At 37.0% G+C, this 26,279-nt stretch overlaps 1 protein-coding gene and 1 pseudogene across 1 annotated transcript; both read right to left on the minus strand.

The window, feature by feature from the left end:
- Positions 1 to 208: 208 nt before the first annotated feature.
- Positions 209 to 6,318, minus strand: LOC134386882 (olfactory receptor 5H2). Its single transcript, XM_063109024.1, has 2 exons — positions 6,297 to 6,318; positions 209 to 1,155 (listed from the first exon to the last, which is right to left on the minus strand). The coding sequence occupies exon 2, from the start codon at positions 1,136 to 1,138 to the stop codon at positions 209 to 211; it is 930 nt and encodes a 309-aa protein (XP_062965094.1). The 5' UTR covers positions 1,139 to 1,155; positions 6,297 to 6,318.
- An 8,531-nt stretch (positions 6,319 to 14,849) lies between these two features.
- On the minus strand, positions 14,850 to 15,766 carry LOC134389188 (olfactory receptor 5H8-like; annotated as a pseudogene).
- Between the last annotated feature and the right edge of the window lie 10,513 nt (positions 15,767 to 26,279).

The following is a 26,279-nucleotide window of genomic DNA, read 5'->3' on the forward strand; positions in this document are numbered from 1 at the left end:
TGAGCACTTGATTAAAATTCCTTGTATGCTTTTGAATAACATATATAAATATTTTAGGGAGATTGTTAGGTATAACACATAAAGTCATTAAAATGCTAAGACAATCATAATTGTAAAAAACTTTGAACACTTTACAAAATACAGCCACATCTCACCTGCAAAATTCTGTGACATTTAACTAAGAAAAGAAGAAATATTAGTTTAAGATCTAAACATTTTTCTTTAACATTTTTGTAAAAGAGTCTATGACTTGTTTGTTTCTCAGGCTGTAGATAATGGGATTTAACAAAGGAATTATGACAGTGTAAAATAAAGAGTCCATCATATCTTGATCATCTGTTTCTGGAGATGCAGGGCGCACATACATGAAGAGAAGGGGACCATAGTACAAAGACACAGATAAGAGATGGGCTCCACAGGTGGAGAAGGCTTTCCTTATGCCTTTGGCAGACTTCTTTTTGAAGATCGTAAATAGAGCAACTGCATAAGAGTTAAGAACTGTCACAATGGTGAATACCTGAATTGAACCAGACAAAATAAAAACCATTAAAATATTAATAGAAGGGTCGGTACAGGAAATCATAAACAATGGTATAATATCACAGTAAAAGTGATGTATTATGTTGGAATTACAGAAGGTTAATCTCAACATAAAAACTTCATGAATTAAGGCATGAAGAAAACCACCTACAAATGATAAGACTAGCAGACGAATGCACAGTTTATTGGTCATAATCACTGGATAGAGTAAAGGTTTGCATATGGCTACATAGCGATCATACGCCATTGTTGCCAAGAGAAAACATTCTGTGGTTCCACCAAATGCAAAGAAAAAAAATTGTATCATGCATTCGGAAAGAGTTATTATCTTGCTCTTGGCTAGGAAGTTTACCAACATATTTGGGGTCACTGTGGATGATATCCAAGCATCCACAAAGGCCAAACTCCCAAGGAATAAGTACATAGGGATATGAAGGTGAGAGTCATTCCAGATGACAATAATCAGACCAAGGTTCCCCATGATGGTGATGAGATACATCACCAAGAACACCAGGAACAAGGGGATTTTCCACTCTGGTTGATATGGAAGTCCTGTGAGAACAAACTCTGTCAGCAGTGTTGCATTTTCCCTTTCCATGTCCTCACTGGATGTCCCTGAAATGAAATGCAGAAAATGTAAGGAGCATTCACTAGGATTTATAAAGTGAATACCTGGGGAGGCGGCTGATATAAAACCATACTCTTCCTAGAGTACCATTTTAATTTTATTTTGTATTACTGTAATAGATGGAAACTATTTCAGGGAATTGAAAAAAACTGAAATAAATTCACTTATTTCAATTTTAATAATGAAATAAAAGAATCTGCTTTTTAAAAATGATTAAAATGCAGGTAAAGTGCTACTTCATGTGTGATAAGATGTTAAGAATGAGAAGGAGGATGAAGAAGTAGATTCTGTGAAAATAGTGGTCAGTGAAGAAAAGAGGAGTCACTTAGTGACTAGGTATATTCTTTTATTTATTTATTTTTCTTTGTAAAGTAAAATTTATAGGTTTTTAAAAAAATATTTTCTATTTTTTTATTATTAGCATATTCATTATTACAAATCATAATTTTTTTATGCCCTTTACCCGACCTATCACTCCCAAAACCCCCTCTCTCCCATGCCCTCATCTCTAGTATCCTTAGGTTTGTTCTCTCCTTCTGAACGTTCAACATATTGTTGTGGTTTTCTTTCTTTTTCTTTCTTTCTTTTTCTTTCTTTCTTTCTTTCCTTCCTTCCTTCCTTTCTCTCTCTCTCTCTCTCTCTCTCCCCCCCATACCTCCCTCCCTCCTTCAGTCCCTCCCTTCCTTTCTTTCTTTCTGACTCTCTTTTTTTCTTAGCACCTAGTTATAAGTAAGAACATGCAATATTTCTCTTTCCTTTTCTGGCTTATTTCACCTAACATAATTTTCTCCAGACTCATCCACGTTGCTGCAAATGACAGAATTTCATTCTTTTTTATGGCTGAGTAGAATTTCATTGTGTATATATATCACATTTTCCCTATCCAGTCATCTGCTGATGGACACTGAGGTTGGCTCCATATTTGGGCTACTGTAAATAGAGTACAATGAGCATGGTAGGGCAAGTATCACTTCGACATGATGATTTCCATAGTTTGGATATATACCCAGTAGTGGGATTGCTGAATAATATGGTAGTTCTATCTGTAGCTGTTTGAGGAACCTCCATACTGTTTTCCATGATGGCTGTACTAATTTACAGTCCCACCAACAGTGTAGAAGAGTATTCCTTTTCTCACACAGCTGACCCCCGATGCAGTCATGGGCCCACTCATGCCTGCCCAAGCCCTGGAGTGGCCTGCACACCAACCAAACAGGAGCTGAGGCATCCCAAGGAATACTCAACTGCACTGATACAAAAAAAAGTCACCAGAAGAGCCTACAGATAGAGGAGGAAGTCTTTCCTTCATAGCCCACTCCAGAGTAATAGAAGAAACAAGTGTCTGACTAGGTATATTGTTATCCAAAATTGAGTTTGAAAACTTGGATGCACTGACAAGTTTGTAGTGTGAGCATTCTCCAGACATCTAGGTGAAATGTAGTTAGTAATATGATTCTACTAGAGTAATAAAAATAATGACTTGGGAGTCATTGGGGTAGTTGAGGATGTAGTTATAGCTTACTTATCTATTGGAGAGTACACAAAGAAAAGAGAAGAAGAGGAAGAGGAAAACTTGAGGAAGTTATATTAAAGAAGTTATGCAGGGGATAGATGTAATTTATTAGATGCCCAATGCCTGATCCTCTTTTCTACATGAATCTACATGACTCATGATTACAAGACTACATGAGTCTTGGTGGCATACAGAGATACTCCCCTAGATTTGTCCAATCAAATCCACCAAATATAGATTTGGATATGAACAGATGGAGACAAATGTACATGGACAAAACAAAATTTTAGTGCAAAAGCAGCCAAGACAAAAATTATAAAGATTTCAGCACATGCACCCTGCGTCTACAACAATGGCACTGATAGTGTGAACAGTGTCATCAGAAGTTGAACAGCAGTAACAGCCTCCCTCACCAAGCTAGTGATGGAACATAATTGTGGCAGTTGACTGCCAGCCTTGCTTCCTCCGTTCCTGATAATTTTTTAAGCTGAATGCTCCAAGTTTCCTAGCATTTCTATGTTAGAGCCAATTTTTATTAACTAAGCTATTTTCCTAGGCAACCCATAGCCTTGAATGTCTAAAAGAGAGACAAGGGCGAGACTAGAAGAGGATACTGAGCAGAGTGGTCAAGGAAAAAAGCAGGAGAGAAACTGGGGAGCTGAGTGTTGTGGACAAGAAGACAGGAAAGGCACTAAGAGTGACAAAGTGACGTAGTGTGCCTAATGCCAAAATCAACGTTCTAGTAGGACAAGTAGTGAACTGAGATCACTGAGTGTGAACATTAACAGAGTTTTAGTGGTTTTAGAGAGAAAAGTTTCCATAGTGTAATAGAATTGAGGTCAGTGAATTATGAGGAGTGAATAGGAACAAGTGGCACAGCAGTGAGAGAAATGGTGCAGAGCACTCCATGAAATGCAGGGGAAGAGCCAGCCTCTGTCTCCTGCTCATAGACTGATTTAATTTTTGTCTCCTGTAGAATTTTTTAAGGAATGTTTTCAAAAGAAAGAATAAGCTATTGAGAGGAGGGGAGAAGAAGATATCTAGAGGATAAAAGGAACAAGCGAAATGGAAAGGGAAGTTTGGGTGGATGAAAATAACACAAGAGGGAGGATGAGAAATAGGCAGAGAATAAAAAAGTCATAGATGGATAAGTGTAAAAAAGGCCCATCAAACAAGAGAAAGAGAGGAAGTAACAGAGATGCCTGAAGACAAAATAAAAGGAAAAGCTCCAAGGTTTGGGTTGAATGTTTGTATCACCCTCGTGTTCATTAATAGCTGTCAGTTCTGAATAAACATTTCTCTTATGAAGGCATACAAATGGCCAACAGGTACATGGAAAAATGCTCAACAACACTCAGCATCAGGGAAATGCAAATCAAAACCACACCGAGATATCATCTCACCTCAGTTAGAGCGGCTGTTATCAAAAAGACAGAGAATGGCAAATGCTGGTGAGGATGTGGAGAAAGCGGAAACCTCCTACACTATTGTGGGACTGTAAATTAGTGCGGGCATTATGGAAAACAGGGTGGAGATTCCTGAAACGACAACATATAGAACCGCCATATGATCCAGCAATCACACTGCTGTGTATATACCCAAAGGAATGGAAATCATGTCAAAGGATTATCTTTATTCCTGTGTTTATTACAGCTCTATTTACAGTAGCCAAAAGTTGAAATCAGCCTAAATGTCCATCAACAGGTGACTGGATAAGGAAAATGCGGCATATATACTCAATGGAATACTACTCAACCATAAAAAAGAATGAAATTCTGCTGTTCACAGCACCATGGATGAACTTAGAGAAAATTATGTTAATTGAAGGCAGGCACAGAAAGAGAAATGCTACATGACCTCATAAGTGTGGGATAAAGAAAGAAAACAAAAAGGAAAGTAAGAAAGAAAGAAAGAAACAATCACAATAATGCTTTGAAATTCCAAAAAAAAAAAAGAGAGAGAGAGAACAGAATTGTTCTCTTTTATTAGAGGTTATTAGAGGTGGGAAAGAGGGTGGCGGAGGGAAGTTAGTGAGAAATAAAAAGGTCACAAAGATTGATTATGTTTTCTAAACATGGGTTTACTAATTATCCTGATTTGATCACCACATATTGTAATCATGTATTGATATTCAATTCTGTACCCCTCAAATATGTATAATCAATTACTTTTCAATAAAAAAAACTGTCACAAAAATAATTCTGAGAAAAGAGAGGAACATTTTCTGTATATTTCCTAATACACTCACACACTCACACGCGCGCACACACACACACACACACACATGAGGGATCTTCAGGAAGTTCGTGGAAAGGTTTATATTATCTTTTAATTCTATTTTCCCACAGACTTTTCTTTTAGGCTTAATATTTCATTTAGATAGGCCATTTTCAATGATTTTACATGTTATTAGTGAAAAAACTTAAATTTTAAAATACGTTTGTAAGTACTAACATATATTTGTGTGAATGAGAATATAGTTAATTTAAAAAAAAAAACTTCAAATTAGTCACCTTACAAGAAAAAATTGGCAATTACAACTTGGAATTAAAAAAATGTATTTAGCTATTTCTTAACATGAATTTGAATATAGAGCATAAACATAGTTAAAAAATAGAATAGTAATTACTATGACTAGTATTACTGTATATATATAAAACACTCAATGAACTACATACGTATTTCTATATATATTATATCCTATATATATTTTATACAATGTATATATACAATAATCAATTAAAGTACTGCTAGAAATTGTGAAGGTATAGAGGATATAATATTTCACTGACAAACCTGAAAAGTTTTAATCAGAGAATTGGTTAAGCAGAATGGATATTTGTATCAAAATCGTCAGAAAGATTTCTTAGAAAAGAATCATTGTGACTTGAATATTTAAAAACAGTTTTAAAGCATTTAGCATTCTAGTTCACCAGAATTTCTCTAATGAATTCATTATAGTTGGGTTAACAAGATAATAAATCATCACTAAAGGGAAAATTTATTTTACAGCTATTTTGCTTGTTTAGATTTTAGTCATGAAAATAAAGTATAAATATTATTCACTTTTTTCTTCCATTCCCCACTGGATATTTTGGTTTCCTGTAAAACAAATCTATAATAATTATAAATAAAATTTTAAACTTTCTGAATAAACAATTATGAATATGAATATTAAAAAATAATTCCTCTCTTACCAATATCTTGTAAGAAATTATGGAGATGTTTTAAAACTGTTAGGCTTCCTAAAGTAGAAAAAATACACAATAAGCTTCATTTCCAAATCTCAGGAAAATGTTGTTTATCTAAATTTTCTTTGAATTCAGAAGTCAACCAATTGCACACATATGTGTTTTTGCCAGAAGAGGAGGGTGTGGAGAACTGAAATTCCCCTGTGAGTGCCTGAGGATTCCCTGTGGGACAAAGTGAAAATCTTCAACTGGACAATGTGGATTTGGAGGTGTATAAGAAATCCAGGTCATCCCACGGTGCATTACAGACTTTGCAATTATAAACATCAAATCACTGAAGACAGATCTCATCTTTACAATTGAAATTACACTTCATGACACTATTTTCCACCACAGGTGACACTTATGATATGTTTATACAAACTTTGGCATATACATATATATATATATATAAAATATTTGATGCTCTGCGTGCTTTGATTAGTGTGGTCTCATCTGAGTTAATCAAAACAGGATTTTAATAAAGCCACGGATACAGATTTCAATCAGAAGCAAACACCAAGTAAAGTTGTTTTCGTCATGCAAACTGCGGCTCAGTCCAAACATATGTCTTCCTCCCCCAGTTTAAAATGAAATCTGATAAGAAATCTTACTAGGCAAAGGTCAGGCAGGGGAGTAAAGAAAAACAAATTCTATGGCCATACCACCCTGAATGCTCATGATCTTGTCTGATCTCGGAAGCTAAGTAGGGTCTGGCCTGGTTAGTACTTGGGTAGAAGACAAGCACCACTTTGGGTGGTGGCCTTGATCAGTGCCTCCCAGATTTCGTTACCTACAAATTTCCTGGAGATTTTGTTAAAATGAAGATTTTTTTTTCAGTAATCCTGTGCTGGGGCTCAAGGGTCTTCCTTTCTAACAAGGTGATACTTGTGGATGCTTGACATCCACAGGGCCTTCATTACTGGAGGACCTAGATGATCACAGAGCCTAGGTCAGTAGAGAAACAAAAACTTGTAAATGTGACTGACTTGCAAAAAGAGAAGCAGAAAGGAGTTAGATGGAGCCAAGGTGGAAAGCATGGATGGGATCACATGGAGCCTTAGAGGCTAGGTCAGGGACATTTTGGTCAGGGACTTTGTTCCACACAAAGGAAAAGGATTAAAGGATGTTACACATTGTTATAACATATTTAGGTTTTCCTTGTGAGTATTAACATAAAAAGTTGTCAATGAACATTCATTCAGAAAAAATAAAATTTATTTATTTGTGACATTTAGATTTAATAACTGAACAGTGACATGTAATTATCTTCACATTAAAAATTGTTTTTTCTTTAAAAAAGTTTAATCTTACTTAGGTCATGACTGGCAAGATAGGGGGAAAAGCAAAGGGTTTATTTTTTTGCAGACTCATTAATCAATTATTCCTCTTCCAAAGAGTTTCTAGTAAAAAAAGAAATAAGTAAAGAAAAAATAACATAGATAAAAGAGGAGTCTCTGTGAACACTCTGCAGAAGGGTGGAGCAAGCTGTATGGTGTGCAGAAGGAGCTGTTAATATGACCAAAACATGACTTAAATTGACTTCTCCCTTAAATTTTGTGCAATTATTTCCAAGCTCAGTTTGTTTCCTATCTTTGAGTATTAAAGGTCTGCATTGCAGTATCCAGTGTGAGTAGCATTTTCAATTCAGGGGTTTTCTACCTCAGTGAAATTTCTAAAGGTCCAGTGATGTGGGGCATGTTGAGATATCCCTTCTAAGGTGAAGGATAAGTTGTTGCATCTGGCCCCTCCTATAAGCAAGAAGAAATAAAAACTCTAGTGGTCCTCTTTGGATCATGGAGGCAACATTCTCCTCATTCGTTTGTATTACTCTTGCCAATTTACCAAGTGACCAGAAAGCTGCTAGTTTTAAGTGGGGCTCAGAAAAGAAGAAGGCTCTACAACAGGTCTTAGCTGCTGTGTAAGCTGCACTGTATCTTGGGCCATGTGACCCAGGCAGATCCACTGGTGCTTAAAGTGGCGATGGCTAAAAGGGATGCTGTTTGGGGTACTTGGCAGGCCTCTACAGGTGAATTGCAGTCCAGACACTTAGAATGGTGAAGCAATGGTCTGCAATTCTGTTCTTGAGAAAACAGCTCTAATCCTACTACTGGGCCTTAGTAGAGGCTGAATGCTTAACCATGAGCCACCAAGTTACAATGCAAACAGAGATGCCCACCCTGATTTGTGTGTTAGACCCACTGAGCCATAGAGTTGGGCATGCATAACAGCACTCCATTATCACAGGTAAGTGGTATATATGTGGTTGTGCCAAATCATGCTCTTAAAGCACAAGTTTTATAAAGAAAGGCTCAAACACACATAGTTTACGGTCCTACTAAAGTGCCTTCTCTTTCCCAACTTGCAACTATGGCCTCATAGGGAATTTGGATGATGCCTGGACAGGGGAAGTGAAGACTCAGGCCTGGTTTACAGATGATTCTGCACAATACTAAGGCACCACTCAAAAGTGGGTGGCTGCAACACTGTAGCCCCTTTTTGGGATATCCCTGAAGGACTTGGTCAAGGAAAATCTTCCCAATGGGCAAAAAGTGGACAGTGCTCCTAGTTTAATTTGGTTGGAAAGAGAATTGACCAGACCAGTGATTATATACCAGTTCTTGGGCTGTGGTCAATGGTTTGTCAGGGACTTGGAATGAACATTAGTAGGAAATTGATGACAAGGAGATTTAGGGAAAAGTTATGTGGGCTGATCTGTGAATGAACAAACAAAACATGAAAATATTTGCATCATGTGTGAGCACTCTCTAAAGAATGACCTCAGGATAGGAAAATTTTAATAATTGATGGATAGAATGACACTTTCTGTGGACACCAGTCAACCTCTTTCTCCAGACACCCCTGCCGTCTTCCAATGTGCTCATGATAAAAGTGGCTGTAGTGACAGGGATGGAGGTTATGCACGCTCTCAGAAACATAGGCTTCCATTCACCATTCTGTCCTGGCTTTGGCCACTACTGAATGCCCAAGATGCCAGCAGCAGAGACCAACACTGAGTCCATTACCCATGGTCATTAGCTAGCTATCAGTTGGCGAGCTGATTGCATTGGACCACTTTCATTATAAGAGTGGCAGAGTTTTCTTCTTATTGAAATAGACATTTACTCTGGATATAGATTTGTCTTCTCTGCACACAATGAATCTGCCATATTGCTATACAATTACGATATTAATTGCTGAACATAGCTTATCTACTTTGGGCTTCTTATTATAGAAGAAATAAAGATATTTGGATCTGTTAGCAACTATGTCCAATACCACAATTAAAAAATTGTGCTATAGAAAGCACATACTTGTAGAAATTATGAAACAGCATGTTCATGGATTTGCCAGTCTACAGAATGCTGGTGTGTTGACAGTTGACAATTGCTTACATCCTAGTTTTCACCAGAAAATAAAGTTACTAAGAGTTAAACATTTTAGTTAATATATGGTAATGAGAACTACCACAACTCATTAGGAAAACATCTCTGTATGTAAAGTATTCATGTAAATTAAGAAGTGTTTTGGGTAAGAAAAGCTACAAGGTATGAGAATATGTTTTTATAAGAAAAAGGGAGAGCAATTTTGTCTACTTTGGGGGTTCTTTAAAAGTTTTTTCAGAATGAATGAGGAATGGACAAAAACTTCATGGATATAGAAAGTTGAAAAGAGAGAGAGAGAAAACCTTGGGTGGCCAAGTTTGCTAGAACTGAATCTATTACAAGGGTTTTAAAAACATGTCTTAATATCAATGATTTTCTTAGTGTATGGGTCTACTCTTAACTATAAATTGTTTAAGTTTTTCTTTACCTTTTAAGTAATTGACCTAGAAAAGAAAGATTTTATGTTTTATCAAGATAATTTACTGTGATTTATGTTATCTTTACTAAGTCTTTGATTACTTAAGAAAACTGATTTTTCTTAATATTAAGAGCCAACTTTTTTTCTTTTTCAGAATTGCATAACTTTCTCTATTTGCCTTTGTAATTTTTATTTAATTTTTTTATTGAAACATAATTGGTTGTATATATCTGCTTTAAATACAAGAGTACTTCAAAAAGTTTGTGGGAAAATAGAATTAGGAGATAATAAAAACCTTTCCACGAACTTTTTGAAGTACCCTCATATGTAAGAAGAGGTCCTCTTGATCCCTGAGGCTGTTATAGTTGTAAAAATATACATCTGTTTTCTTTTGCAAAGTCTTCTAAAGAGGCATATTTTGATTCATTTATTATTACTAATACTACTGAAAGTGGGTTCTGGCCTAAATGCTCCTGCTTTGTACATCTTGGTGGTCACAAGGACTAAGATTCCAGTTACAGCTCCTCTCTTGAGGCTAGGAGGCTCTGAAAGAGACTTTGAGTTCAGGAAGGCCAGGTTGCCTCACTTGGAGCTGGTATGCTTGGGGATGACCTGGTGCCATAATTGCTTGGCCAGCTCCCCTGCAGCACCAGGTTCACAACCATCTGCACCTCGCTGGACGTGATGGTCCAGAGCTAGTCATGCACCAGGAGGGGAGCCTCCCTGACAGTGTGTTCCATGATGTTTCCAAGATGTCATTACTATATGAGACCTTAGATTACATGCCTGTGTCAGGTGCACCCGCTTCTGCACCTTGTACAGATAGGTGGAGCAGGGCCTCCTGTGCCTCCTGCCTCCCTTCTTCTGCCTCTTGGTGGTGGCCTCTTGAATTTCTTCTGGGAAATGGTATTGTAAATAGAGCTTTGATAAACATGGGCATGCAGGTATCCCTTCAACATGATGATTTCCATTCCTTTGCATGTATACCCAGTACTGGGATTGCTAGTTCATATGGCAGTTCTGTCTGTAGTTGTTTGTAAAACCTCCATACTGTTTTCCATAATGGCTGTACTAATTTACAGTCCAACAATAGTGTAGAAGGGTTCCTCTTTCTCCATATCCTTGCCAGCATTTGTTATTCTCAGTCTTTTTGATAATAGCCAGTCTAGGTGAGGCAGTATGATATCTCGATGTCGTTTTGATGTGCATTTTCATGATGAGTAGTGATGCAGAGCATTTTTTCATGTACTTTTTGGCCATTTGTTTGTCCTTCTTTGAGAAATATCTATTCATCACCTCTGCCCATTTTTTATTTTGATTATTCTTTTTTTTTTATGTTAAGTTGTTTGAGTTTCTTGTATATCCTGAATATTAATCCTTTGTTGGGTGCATAGTTTGCAAATATTTTCTCCCTTTCTGTAGGTTGTCTTTCCACCTGTTGAGTGTTTCCTTTGTTGTGCAGAAGACTTTTAGTTTGCTATAATCCTATTTGTTTATGTTTTTTCTTTTGTTGCCTGTGCTTTAGGGGTCTTATTCATAAAGTCTTTGTCCATTTCTACATCCTGAAGTGTTTTTCCTATGTTTTCTTCTAGGAGGTTTATAGTTTCAGGTCTTATATTTAAGTATGTAATCCATTTTCAGTAGATTTTAGTATATAGTGAGATGTATGGGTCTAGTTTATCTTCTCAAAAAAACAATGAAATATTACTCAGCCATAAAAAAGAATGAAATTCTGACATTCATAGCTATATGGATGAATTTGGAGAAAAATTATGGTAAGTGAAACAAGCTAGGCACAAACAATCAATAATGAGTTGAACTTTCAAAAGGAGAAAACAGACTGGTTATTAGAGGTGGGCAAGGGGGAAGGATGGTGGTAGCGAGAAATTGGTAAATGGGCACGAGGAATGATTACATTTTGCAATGATGAGCATGCGAATTTTCCTGATTTGATCATCACACATTGCATACAGGTATTGATATTCAACTCTGTGCCACCATAGATATGTTTCTTCAACTATTTTTCAATTAAAAAATATATCTCTGTTCACACATAAAAAAAGATTCTACGCGAGATAATGGATATGCTAATTTGTTTCACTATAGTAACTATTCCAGTGTATAAGTGTATCTCAAAACACGTTGTATGCCTTAAAGATACACAATGAAAAATAAAAATAATTTTTAAAAAGACACTTCATGTAAACTATAGAAGTCTTCTCAACTAACTGCCCTCTAGACTCAGAGAATGAGTTTATAATTTGTTTTAACCATTAATCTTTGTTTTTATTTTATTTTAGTTGGTTTAGAACAAGGGGGCCTTGGCTAGGGAGCATACTCCAGTCTGTTGGTATGGTCCTTGTGATAATCATTATTATAATTTCCCTGGTTCTTATAAGTGATACACTGAGACAAAGACAAACCAGCCTTAATGGTGACAGAAAGTGGCACGTGTGCTTGAGTTTTAGTCAATCTCCTATAACTGAGAGACTGACCAAAATGGAGGAAATTGTTAAAGTAAATAAAGAAGACTGCATTAGGCTGAGGTGGTTCCAGCAAAATGGGTTCCTACCTAAGCAAACAGAAACCAAACTTGGTGTAAGGGATAAAATAAAGGTTAAGTTTAATTAATCAAAAAATGTCAAACAATGTCTAACTAAAGACTTTCCAGTGGAATGATCCAAGTAAAGCTACTGCTTCACTTTAACCAATCAAATATTTTCTTTGTCTTGCTTCCTCAATTCACTCTGTAAAAGCTTCCTCTCTTGCCCCTTTGGAAGAGCCCCAAACCACACACAGTCTGATACTGCCTGATTTATGAATCACTGTCTCCTCAAATAAACTCTAAATTTTTATGTATTTATCTGTTTATTTATGATTGTACATATTTATGGGGTACAGAGTTGACTAAGAGTGTTTCTGTGCAGTATGTGATGATCAAATCAACGTTATTAGCATTTTCGTGTCTCTTACCCAATTACTTCCTAACCCCTTCCCCTCCTTCTTTCCCCCTTCTAGCAACTATAGGTCTGTTCTATCCTTCTGAAAGCTCAACATTTTATTCTGGTCTTTCATTCTTTCTTACTCTTGCTTGATTGCTTTCTTAGCTACCACTTACGAGAGAGGACAGGCAGTATGTTTCTTTCTGTGCCTGGCTTATTATAATACAATTCTCTCCAAGCTCATTCATGTTGCTGTGAATGGCAGAATTTCATTCTTTTTATTGCTGAGTAGTGTTCCATTGTATATATATACCACATTTTCCTTATCTTGTCATCCATTGATGGATATTTAGGTTGGTTCCTAACTTGGCTATTGTAAATAGAGGTGCAATGAACATGGGAGGGCAGGTATCCCTTCGACATCATGATTTTGGGATAGCTGGAATGCATGGAAATTCTATCTGTAGTTGTCTGAGAAAACTTCATCCTGTTTTCCTTAATGGCTGTGATAATTTATAGTCCCACCAACAGAGTAGAAGATTTCCCTTTTCTCCACATCCTTGCCAACATTTGTTATTTTCAGTCTTCTTGATAATAGCCAGTCTAACAGGGGTGAGATGATATCTCGATGTGACTTTGATGTGCATTTCCCTGATGATTAGTGATAATGAGCATTTTTTTCATGTACCTGTTGGCCATTTTCAAAGGAAATTCTACATTTTTAATATGCCTATGTTTTGTTTATATTTTAACTACGTATATAAGTACATGTATATCATGTAACTACACATACACATGAAAAACAAACATGCATATGAATATGTACAGATATAGACACCTAAATCATATATGCATATAATCTGTTAGTGATGACAGTCCAATAAAACGTACTGAAGACAGACATTATTAATTAGAGTTCTTATTACAAAAAAAAATCTGACTGCAATGTCAGGGAATTGAGAGAGTGGTAGAAGGACGGAGGAGATCAGTAACTACAGGTAAGTAGTTTTTTTGGGTGAGGGCCTCTGTGGTATCAGTGAGAATGTGAATGGAATTACAGCATTGAGATGAAGGGCAAGGGTGGGCTAGAAGATGGGTGACTCATATACTTAAATAGTATAAAGTGTGAAGAGAGCAAACAGTAAAGGATATTTGAGGCAGAAAAATATCCAACTCTTTCTCATTTTCATGTTGTTCCTACCACTAACTGGACACTATAATGTCATATCACGTTAACATTACTTAAACTTTGGTGATATAAATTTAAAGCTCCTGGTTGTTGACAACACATTCCAGTAATCTTGGGATATTACTAATTTCTTTACCTTACTAGTTTCATTTTCTTTTTTGATCCTAGGAAGATTAAGATCATTTTCTTCCAGTCCCACCACTTACCATTTCGTCTCTGCATCCACTCTCACATAATTCTTCTATTTAATCTTTTACTTTGTAAATTAGTGAAGTTCTTTGGATTGTCCAAAAAGTATGCAAACATAGCTGAAAAGAGCTTTAGAAGGCATTATAGATAGAGGCAACTTCCTTCTTCTAACTTGTACAAACACACTAACCTAAGAGCCTCCTCTGACACTTTGGCCATGACTTCAATGTCTTAACTCCCTACTCATTTTTCTTCTCATTGTATTCTCATTGCTATTTATTTCTTTGCTTGATAGGTGAGTTGAATCACTGCAAGAAGTAAAATTCATCATTTTCTGATAAAGTGGGATGAAAGATCTTTTGATGGCTAGCAGAATTCCTGAGCTTTGCTTCTGTTCATCCAAACACAAAACTGCCACCACAATAGAGCTAAATGTGTTGGGAGTCTCAGGCAATACAACTGTCCTAGTATCAAAGACATCACAGTCTAGTTCTTATCAGATGGACTACATTATTTTACCATTTAATGCATTTATAAATACACATTGAATAACATACAAGACCATAAAATATTTTCTTTTGTGTTTTGCAGTAATTATTCTATTATATGAACAATTGCTAAAAATTCTTTGAATACTTTTCAATAAAGTATCAGAATATTATGAGTGGTTTATTAGGTACTAATAAGTCATTAAAATGCTAGGAGGGTTATAATTGCAAAAAAACTTTGAACATTAACAAAAACATAGGTACCTATAACTTACACAGTTTTGTAACTATTATTACTGAAAAGAGAAGAGAGATTAGTACGAGATCTAAATATTTCTCTTTAACATTTTTCTAAGTGAATTTATGACTAGTTTGTTTCTCAGGCTATAAATAACGTAATTTAACAAAGGAATTATGACAGTGTAAAATAGAGACTTCGTCATATCTTGATCATCTCATTGTGGTGATCAAAGGCGCACATACATGAAGAGAAGAGGGCCGTAGTACAAAGACACAGACGAGATGGGCGCCACAGGTGAAGTCTTTCCTTATGCCTTTGATGGACTTCCTTTTTAAGATTGTAGAGGGAACTAATGTATATGAGACAAAAACAATCGTAATGGTGAATACCTGAATTGAATCAGAGAAAATAAAAACCAGTAGAAAATTAATAGAAGGATCCGTACAGGAAATCTTTAACAACAGAATAAGGGCATAGTAGAAGTGATGTATTGTGTTGGAATTACAGAAGTTTATGCTAAATAAAAAACCTTCATGAATTAAGGCACAAAGAGAGCAACCTAGAAATTTCAAGACTAATAGCCAGATGCATAACCCAATGGTCATAATTACCGGGTAGAGTAAAGGCTCGCATAAGGCTGCATAACGATTATATGCCATTGATGCCAAGAGAAAACATCCTGTGGCTGCACTGATTTCAAAGGAAAAAATTGCACCATGCATTTAGAGAGAGAGAGATAATCTTACTCTTGGTGAAGAAGTTGATCAGCATCTTAGAGATCAGTGAGGATGAAATCTAAGCATCCACAAAGGCTAACCTGCCAAGGCATAAGTTCATGTGGATGTGAAGGTGAGAGTCCCTCCAGAGGACAGCAATCAGACCACGGTTCCCCATGATGGTGATGTGATATTTCACCAAGAACACCAGGAAAATGGAGATTTTCCACTGTGGTTGATACATAAGTCCTCTGGGAACAAACTCTGTCCACAATGTTGCATTTTTTCTTTTCCACGTCCTCACTGCATGTCCTCTGAAATAAAATGTAGTAAACGTGAAAAGAACATTCACAATAGAATTATGTGCTGAAATTGGGAGAAGAATGTTGAAATAGACAACATACTTATCAGAGCATTCTTAATTTTAGTTACTATTACTATAATAGAAAGACACTGTATTGGGGTAATTAAACTAACAAAAATGCAATACTTTCCATGCAGGAATTAACAGATATAAACAAAAAGAAAGGCATTCTATGCATGTACTACATTTAGGTGGAAACTCTTGAGTATGGTTAAAAAAAAAAAAAAAAAGTCCTGTGTCTGGGGCATGGATGCAGTGCCAAGGGAAAAGGTCTTTTGAAGAGTCTAGATTTTAAAAACAATGAATTGAATGCCATGTAAAAGATCTTGAACTTTATTCTTGAGGCAATAGGCATGCATGGAAAATTTTAATATGGGGAGACACATCATAATACATTTCTTAATTTAATTTTAGATAATGTAGAAACTATGTTACAGGGAGGGAAAACTGGAATCAAGGATGCTAATTAATAACAGTTACTATGATCCAGGTCATCCCAAATGATATTACACATCAGAATTGTCTGGGGAATCTTTCTGGGAAATATATAGGTTTTGCAGGTTTAATGTGGAAATGGATTAAATAGTTCGAGAAAGAAGTCTAAGAATCTGCACTCCAAAATGTTCTCTAGGTGATTCAAATTGCATGTGTTGAGTTCATGTGTGATATAACATTGGCAGAAATGGTGAAACAAGAGATAAATTCAAAATAATTGACAATGTAGAGTCTCTGGCATTCTGTAATACATTTAATGTGAAAGGAGTGGTCAGTGAAAGAGAGAGGAGTCACTTGGTAACTGGGCCGATGGTCTTCAAAAACTGAGACTGAGAACTCAGATGTGCTGATGATTGGTGGAGTGAGCATCATCTGAACAACCAGGTGAGATGCAGTCAATAATATGAGCCTACTGTAGCTTAATAGACATAGAGACTTGAAATCACTGTGAGAGTTGAAGGCTTGGTTAGGGATGACCTATTGTGGGGGAAATAGAATAACTTAGTCAGGCTCCCTCAGCTCAGGTCTGGTTGGAGGGTGGAGCAGCACATTTCTTGTAAACAAGTTGTGTGTGGGTGGACTTGGTGTGCATGTGCACCCATGTATCTTTCTAGTTAATTGCTTTTGTGTGTTCTTGAGTTTGTGAAGAAGGCTGGTGGCAGAGAGCTCGGGTCTGACAATAGAGCGTGTTGACTCTGCTGGCAGCTGCTCAGTTTCAGTTTTACTTTGGACTTTGCCAATAACAGTTGAGTTTCTGAGTTTCTATTGGTACTGCCTAGCTCCTAGTGTTGTGTGTGCTGAATAAAGACAATTCCTTCTTCAGCCAAGGCTCCAAGGACCGTTTTGTCTGGTCACCTAGCTTGTAGACCTGCATGTGAAGGGTTTGTGAAAAGGCTTGAGGGGGTCTGTGAGCTCCAGACCCTAGCTCTAGCTCTACAATTGGTGTACTCGGCAGGATTAAACTACACCTATTCATTGAGAAATACTCAAAGAAAAGAAAAGAATGGCAAGAAAAGAAACCTGAGGAGGTTATATAAAAGAGGTAAAGTGTATATATGTCATTCATAAAACAGCCAAGATCTGATCCTCTTCCCTGCCACTCAAGAGGTTACTTACTTTTCTAGAATCCAAATGAACCAGAAACTTATTTTCCCACCCCTCTTGCAACTACAGTGTAGGCACATGATCTAGGTTGGCCAGTGAATCACACCTACCCTACATTTGGAATATGAAGAAAGGAAAAAAAAAAAAGGTACAGAGACAAAAGTGCATTTTAGAACATTTTAATGAAAGTTTTCAGAAGAGGAGAGAAGATAAGGGCATGAAAGGAGGAAAGGAAGAGGGAAGAAGAAGGGAAATTCTGGTGGCTGAAAAGCAAACAAGAAAGAAGAAGAGAAATAAACAGAGAATAAAACAGACATGTATTGATAAATGTGGGAAAGACAAGCAAAGAGGAGGGAGACAGGAATCATCAGAGACAGCTGAAAATGAAATAAAGGGAAGGCTGATAGCCTTATGGGTAAATGTTTGCTCTAAACCCAGTGTTCATTAACGGCTGTCAATTCTGAGAACGTTTCCTTTTTCCTTCATTCAATATTCAAAGTTTATTTGGTACGGAAATAGTGTATAAAAGAGAGATTTGATAACAAATTTTACTTTACAACGTTTGAGTTTCTCATAAATATACCTGCACTGGCTGAAAGTTCTTATATTTAAAAGTTGCTTTACCTTTGTAGTGACAGTGGTTGGAATTGACACTTTAGAAATTCTGATGGTTTTACTTCAGTGCACTTTCTTTTCTGGCATTTTTTTTTAGCAGAACGCAATTGAATCAATGGGACTTGATACAGCAATAAATATAATGAATGCCAATAATTTCAGTTCTTAAATACATATTTATTTGGAATGGGCTTACTCCATGCAATTCCAAATCAATAAATGTTTAGAATTGAAATTTTTTAAAATCAATTCTACATGAGTACTTATTAAGTTATAAATAATAGAAAGAGTGGTATGTGACATTTTTGGCATATTTTCTGAAATATTTATACATATACATAAACTACCAGTGAAACTGTTATCAGACATGGGGGAAAGGATACAGCAGTTAATATTTAAGTTACTGACCTTAAATTTTTAATCAGAGAATATGATTAATTTAAAAGAATGCATATTTATATCATAATCATTAGAAATTATTCTAACATATGAATTATTATGATCTGAATCTTTAAACCCAACTCTAATTGTTTAATGTTGTAGTTTACCACAAGTTATCTTATAAAGTCATGGTAGTAAGGTCAACCAAATAAAAAAATATAATTAAAGGAACAATTCAGTCTTACAACTATCTTGCTAATCTATATTGTACTCATAAAGTAAAATATAAAGATAATTCAGTAATAATTAACCAATTTCAATCTGCCTATTTTGACAATTTGTAAACTCAATCTAAAGTTATAACAAGTTAAACAGAATTTTTAGCTTTTTTTAAAAAAAGCATAATTAATGTTATAGAAATCATATTTTTTAACCTGTATCTTGAAAGAAATTATGGAGGTTTTTAAAAAGTGTTAGGTTTTCTAAAAGAGAAAAAATACAATAGTACAGGAATGTCAACAGCACAGACAGCAATTCATTGCATGCTGAGTATTTCCCAAGCTCAGAAAAATGTTGTTTATGTAAATTTGCTTTAAACACAAGATTCAACCAATTTAAAACCGTGTGCTTTTGCCAGAAGAGGAAGGAGAGAACTGAAGTTCCCATAAGAGTGCCAGAAGATTCCCTGTAGTACAAACTGAAGCTGTTCTAGTAGGCATGAGGATTTGGATGTATGTGAGAAGTCCATGTTGTCCCAAAGGGCATTATAGAGTTTTTAAATAGTAAATATCATTTTATAGTAGACACTTTTAGTTTTAACAATTGAAATTACACTTTATGTCTCTATTTTCCACCTCAGATGGACTAAATCCAGAATTTTTAATTTCCTCCAATATCTAACTGTGAGGCTCCAGACTAATATTTCAGTTTACATGCAAACCATCTTTCTGCCTATTACTTTATTGACTATTCAGAAAGTTCACTGAGACACCTAATGCAAACCTCAAACCAGGAAAAATCTGTCATACTACCACTGTCATTTCTCACTCGATCTGAAGATAGAGACAAACACCTAAAATGTTCTTGACTGGCTGCATTCTGTACTCAAAAACTAAGTTTACAGTTTGTTATAACCATTTTCATTTTTTTCTCTTGTTTCCACAGAAATGCCTCTTATTAAACATCTGATTGCTCACACTATGTAGAGGCCCGACTTTGGGGGAAGCGCATTTGCAGCACCACTGCCTGAAATGAGACACACTGCTGTTAACTGGATCAGCCTATCTCAAAACTAGAGACTGATTCAATGATTTAGGAGATAATCTACCACCCCTATTTCTGGACTGTGAAACATCTTGGGGAAGTTTTTGAGTGGGAAATGTTGGGGCTCAACAAACAATACCCCAAAGTGAAGGCCTCAGAAACAGTCTCAAAAGCAGAGTTTTCCTTTGAATTTCTCCTGCCCTCCTGTCTCTCAGGCTCATTCTCCCTTGAGGCAAGCCATAGAAACTAGAATCAATGGGTAACAGACACAAAAAGTAATTGCACTTTGTAATGATGAACATGCTAATAATACTGATTTGATCATCATATATCATACACAAATACTGATAGTTAACTCTGTACCCCATATATATGTATAAATAATTTTTTTAAAATTAAAAATAAATAGATAAATAATTTTAAAATTTTGAAGTTAAAAAAGAAAGAAAGAAAGAAACTAGAATCTCTCTTCCCCAAGGCAGGTCATGGAAACATACTCTAATCTTTTCCCTTCACCTTTCTGTTTTAGAGCTGGCCATAAAGAAATTCTCTGACCTAACTTGTCTGATTGTAGGTCATAAGACCCTCATTCCAGAAAGGGTCCTGCCCCATACCCTGGAGGAATGAATGATACACAGAAAGTACAGGAAGAATCTGAATAGACAGGCCTTGCCAGGTTTCCCCACCCACTCTATTAGCATTAGATTATACTTTTCTTGTTGAATCACATTTTAATATAGCTGTGCCTGCATTATAGCACCTAAGCATTAAAATAAACATATTTTCCTATATCTTTGCATCTTTGTCCTGAAGGCTCTTGTGTCACATAAAACTAGGATATAATAAAATTTATTATGCCCTTTCTTCAAAAAAATGTGGATGGAATACAAATAAATGCACGTAACATGTATATGTGGCTTGCACATAAATGTGCATAAATGTGGTCTGCTTACCCTTATGTTTTCTGCCATTAGAGAAAACAGGATTTCTCCTCTCCACAGGATGCTGCAACAAGGCACCATCTTGAAAGCAGAGACTGAACCCTTACTAGATAACCAAATCTACTGGTGCCTTGATTTTAACCTTTCTACCCTCTAGAACTTTGAAAAAATAAATTTCCATTCTGTGTAAATTATCCAGTCTGTGGTATTCTGTTATATCAGCACGAGACAGAAATTGGTACCAAGAAATGTTGTTATTATGACAAATACCTAAAATGTAGAAGCAGCTTTGGAACTGGGTAATGGATAGAGATTAGAACAGTTTTGAAGAGAATGCTGGGAAAAGCCTGTATGGAAATTAGGAATATCTTACTGGAAATTAGCAGAAAGGCTGTCTTGTTACAAAGTGGCAAAAACTTGGCTAAATTTTGTTCATGTCCTGGGCTTTGTGGAAGGTTGAACTTAAGCATGATAAACTAGAATATTTGATGAAAGAAATCTCTAAGCAACAAAATGTTGAGAGAACCACATGACTTTTTTTATTTGCTTATAGTAAAATGCAAGGAAAGAAATGATTGAAAGACAGAATTTATAACAAATGGAATCAGAACTTAAAAATCTGAAAGATTCTCAGCCTAGCCACATAAAGAATCAAAAAGCACTGATTAGGAGCACAAAGTAAGAGAGTGGCAAGTGGTCATTATATAATGCAATTAGTAGGACTAGAAGGAGGTCAAAGATGGCTGACTAGTGGCAGCCAGCTCTCATCTCTAGCAGAGAGAAAGTTTGAAACAAGTGGATAGTCATGCATGGAATACAAAGTCTAGGAGAAAACACGAGTATACAGCAAAATTGTGAAGAAGACCTCCTGAGATTCAGAAGCTTGAGATGGTAACATAGACAAGTGCAGCACATGACCAGGACCACATGAAGAGACTGCATACTGCTGGGAAAAGGTATGTGAGGGGAATTTGTCAGTGCCTCCACTACAGATGCCTATGGAAAGCTGCAAAGATGTCATACAGCCCTTGCAAGCTGTGAGCTCTGTGTGGAGAGCTGTTTGGAACCTACATGACTGCATTTTTCCAAAGGGAGAGTTCACACAGATTTTCCTCATCCCATTGGTCCTTGGCTGTGACAGCACATTGCCATTTTGGATCAAAGTGAGTACCACAGTGTACTTTTCCTATGGGCCCAGGAGCCTTCACATCTCTACATCCCTAGAGCCCCCACAGCACATAAAGACTACAGCCATGAGGTGACCTGCATCTTGGGAGAAGGCAGTCCAAGCAGAAACCACTCCCAGGATGAACAGAGCCAGTGCTTGCACATTCCAGAGCACAAGAGCCAATAAATTATGGCCTTCTGCAACTGAAGGCAACCCTGCTCTCCTCAGTGGGGCACCCACTCACCTCTCTCAGGGGCACAGAGTTCTGTGCAGCTTCGACAATCTCACCTAGAGCCACCCAATCCAGTAGAAAAGTTATGGAAAGCCTGTTGGCCTCTCTCAGTGTATAAAGTCCTGTATGGCTCTGACAAACTTATCTACAGCCATCCATTCTACAAGAAAGCTGCAGAAAGACTTCTGGCCTCTCCCAGGGAACAGAGTCCCACACAGCCCTGGCAAACCCAGAAACATTCCAGCTGGGAGTTGAGGGTAGCTCACCTACCTCCTCTTAAGGGCACAGAATCCCATGCAACGCCAGCAATCCTGCTAGATGAATCCACTACAGCAGGGAAGTTGTGGAAAGACTGCTTGCCTCTCCCCAGGCACAGCATACTCTGTGACTCTGGCAAATTCCCCTAGAACCACCCAATCCAGTGGGGAAGCAGCTTAGAACAGGATGAATTCTCCCAGGGGACATAGAAGTACCCCAACTCTTCTCCCAGGGGTGTGCAATACTCACAGTGCTCTGGCAAAGACACCAACTTTACCTGAGGAACAGGTGATTGCCATGAAACCTCTCTCTGAAGCCCAAAGCCCTGATATGACACCAGTGACCGCATTCAGGGTTACTTACTTCAGCTTAGGAAAAAGAGCACACCAGTGCATCCCCAATGTGCTCAAGGTCCTGCTTATAGCCCCAACAACCCTGCCCAGTGTTATCCACTCTAGCAAGGAATTATCAAGAGTCCCCACCACCTAGGCTACAGAGGCACCCACAGACAACCCCAAGACTGAATACTGCCAAAGAAGGAATATACAGAGTACACCACTGTACTCACCCAACCAAACCTAAAACACCCTATCCAACTGTCAATATAGAATACTTCTACAGAAGAGTTTATCCCTTCAAAAACTACTCCAAAGAATTAAAAAATGTGACTGCCCCACCATCTGTCCCAACATTCCAATATTCACATAGGGATACAAGAAGCATGAGAAAACATGGAAACATGACATCCCCAAAGGAAGACACAATTGTCCAGTACCACTCTCCCCAATAAAGGAAACCTTTGAAATGCCTAAAAAGGAATTCTAAATAATAATATGAAGGAAAGTCAACAAGATGCAAGAAAATAGATAACACAACAAAGTCAGAAAAACAATTCAGGATATGAAGGAGAAATTCAACCAAGAGATAGGTATTTTTAAAAAGAACAAAGCAGAAATCTTGGAACTGAAGAATTTATTCAATGAAATAAAAGATACAACTGAGAGCTTAAGCAACAGGCTAGATCAATCAGAAGAAAAATATAATGAAGTTGATGACAAGCTTTTAAAATTAACACAGTCATTAAAAAAAGCAAAAGGAATCTTTAAAAATAAAAAAAACCTATAGATCTATGGGACAATTTTAAGCCTACAAACATCTGTATTATGGGTGTTCCAGAAGAGGAAGAGAAGGGAAAACTCATTGAAAACCTATTTAATGAAACAATAGCTGCAAACTTCCCAAGTGTTTGGAGAGCTATGTACTTCCAGATTCAAGAGTCTCAAAGATTCCTAAGCAGATTTAACCCAAAAATGTCCTCTACAAGACACATTGAAATCAAGTTGTCAAAAGTCAAGGACAAAGAGAGAATTCTAAAAACAGCAAGAGAAAAGTGTCAAGTCACTTATAAAGGCAGCTCAATCAGACTAACAGCAGATTTTTATTTAGAAAACTTACAGGCCAGGAAGAGTGAAATGTTTTATTCAAAGTGCTGAAGAAAAACAACTGACAGCAAAAAATACTATACCCAGCAAAGATATTCTTCAGAAATGAAGAAGAAATAGTGTCTTTCCCAGACACACAGAAACTATGGGAGTTCATTACAGGAAATCCTTAAGGGAGTCTGCTATAGATTGAAAGTCCCCCCAAACTCACTGAAACATAACCCCCATGTATCTATTGAGAGTGGGAAATCCTATTTTGGTGATTGAAAGGTGGGGCCTTAAAGAGGTGATTAAATTTTGAGCACCATGCCATAGTGAATGGATTATTCCATTTGGTGGTTTAATGGTGGTCATGGGCATGATTCCGTTGGCTTTAAAAGGAGAGAGCATGAGAAGCTTGTACTTTGCTTCAACCATACACCATGTAACACCCTGCTCTGCTGTGAAGAGTCACTACCCACCACCAAGGCTCTCACCAGATGTGTTCTATGAACTTTAGATTTCCTAGCCTCTGAAACTGTAAGCAGGAAATATTGTTTCTTTATAAATTTCCCAATTTCAGGTATTTTTGTTACAAGCAACAGAAATGGACTAATACAGAGTCCTACATCTGGAAGGAAAAGAATAATAACTACCATCATGATGACACACAAAAGAATAAAACTCATTGGCTGAGCAGATAATGCAAACAAGAAATAGACATGATATCTTACCATTGGAAAAAAAAGACTGAATAGCAAAGACAAACAATAAAAGAGAAAAAGGAATAAAAGATACACAAAACAGCCATAAAATTATTAATAATATGTCAGGAGTAAGGTAATACCTTCCAGTAATAACTTTGAGTGTAAATAGATTAAATTCCCCATTTAAAAGATATAGTCTGGACGAATGGATTAAGAAACAAGATCCAACTATGTGCTGCCTACAAGAAAGTCACTTCACCTGTAAAGACACTCATTGACTAATACTGTATAGGTGGAAAAAGATATTTCAAGTAAATGGAAACCAAAAATGAGCATGCATAGCTATACTTATATTGGATGAAATAGAATTTAACACCAAAACCATAAAAAGAAAAAAGGTCATTATATAATGATAAAGGGATCAATTCACCAAGAGAATATAACAATCACAAATATATATGCACCCAACATTGGAGCAACAAGATATCTAAAACAAAATTATTGGATCTAAAGGGAGATATAAACTCCAGTACAATAGTTGTTGGAGACTTTATCCCGCCTCTCTTACCATTGGACAGATCATCTAGACAGAAGATGAAATAAGAAACATTGTATTTAAACTGCACTGTAGACTAAATAGACCTGATAGACATTTACAGAACTGCAACAACTGCAAAACACACACACTTATCAGCATATGAACATTCTCCAGAATAGACCACATGTTAGGCCACAAATCAAGCCTCAACAAATTTTAAAAAGTCGAAATATATCAAATCTCTTTTCAGACCACAATCGAATAAAACTAGAATCCAATAACAGGCAAAACTTTGGAATCTGAACAAATACATGGAAAGTAAACAACATACACCTGAAAGATCTATGGGTCAAAGAAGGAATTAAGCAGGAAATCAAGAAGTATCTTGTATATTAATTAATTTTATTAATATTATTTTTTTACATTTTATGATGTTATTGTGGAACAGTTGGGAGGGAGGGGGACAGGGGAAAGAGGAAGGAAATGTGATGGAAGAAGGAAGAAGAAGGAAGGGTGAGATTGAAGCCTGTGGCACCCCCCTCATTCCCACAGGGGAGATTGGGGGGCATCCAGTGGTGATTTGGTCATTGCCAAGTTGGGTACAGATGTCAGGGAGATGTTGCAAAAGCCCTCACCTGCCACCACCCCAGCTTGGAAACCTGAGGCCCTTCTTGCTGCCGCTTGGTGGTCATCACTGGGCTGGTGTGGGTGTTGGGGAGGTGGAGCTAAGGCCTTTGGCCCCCCACTGCCCCAGCTCGAGAGAGCCTGGGGCACTTCCTGAAGTAGCTCAGTGGTCATCGGGGTGGTTGCCTGTGTTGGGGTGTGGCCTATGCCATCGGCCTCCACCCTCGGGACTGGTTGCAGATGTCAGTGGCCATGGCTGAGGTCCCTGGCCCTCCCCCTTTCCTGGCTTGGTAGCCCATGGGACTTCTGGTCCTTGTAGGTGTTATAGGTGTTCTTTGGTAAAATGAGACCTTTACTAGTTAATATTAGACTTTGTCTCTGGTTGTGGGTACTTTGTCTTTTTTTCCAGTTTTGTGTTCGATTATTTGCTTTTCCCACCACTTCAACTCTGCACTGGAACTAATTTGTTATCCTTTGCTTACTTCTAGATGGGGGAACTTCCTGAGGAGACCAGTACTTGAGCACTGTGGTTGAGCTAAATTACTGCTTTGCTGCTGATTCCCTAGGCAAGGCTATTTGTGCAGCTCAGATTTTAATGGTTGACTTTATATATACTTCCAGGTCTAGAGAAATCTGGTGCACCTGGGTTGTGTAAAAAAATTCTGGTCTGGGCCTGAATCTTTTCATC

This window comes from Cynocephalus volans, chromosome 1 (assembly GCF_027409185.1).
Source record: "Cynocephalus volans isolate mCynVol1 chromosome 1, mCynVol1.pri, whole genome shotgun sequence".
NCBI classification, from domain to species: domain Eukaryota; kingdom Metazoa; phylum Chordata; class Mammalia; order Dermoptera; family Cynocephalidae; genus Cynocephalus; species Cynocephalus volans.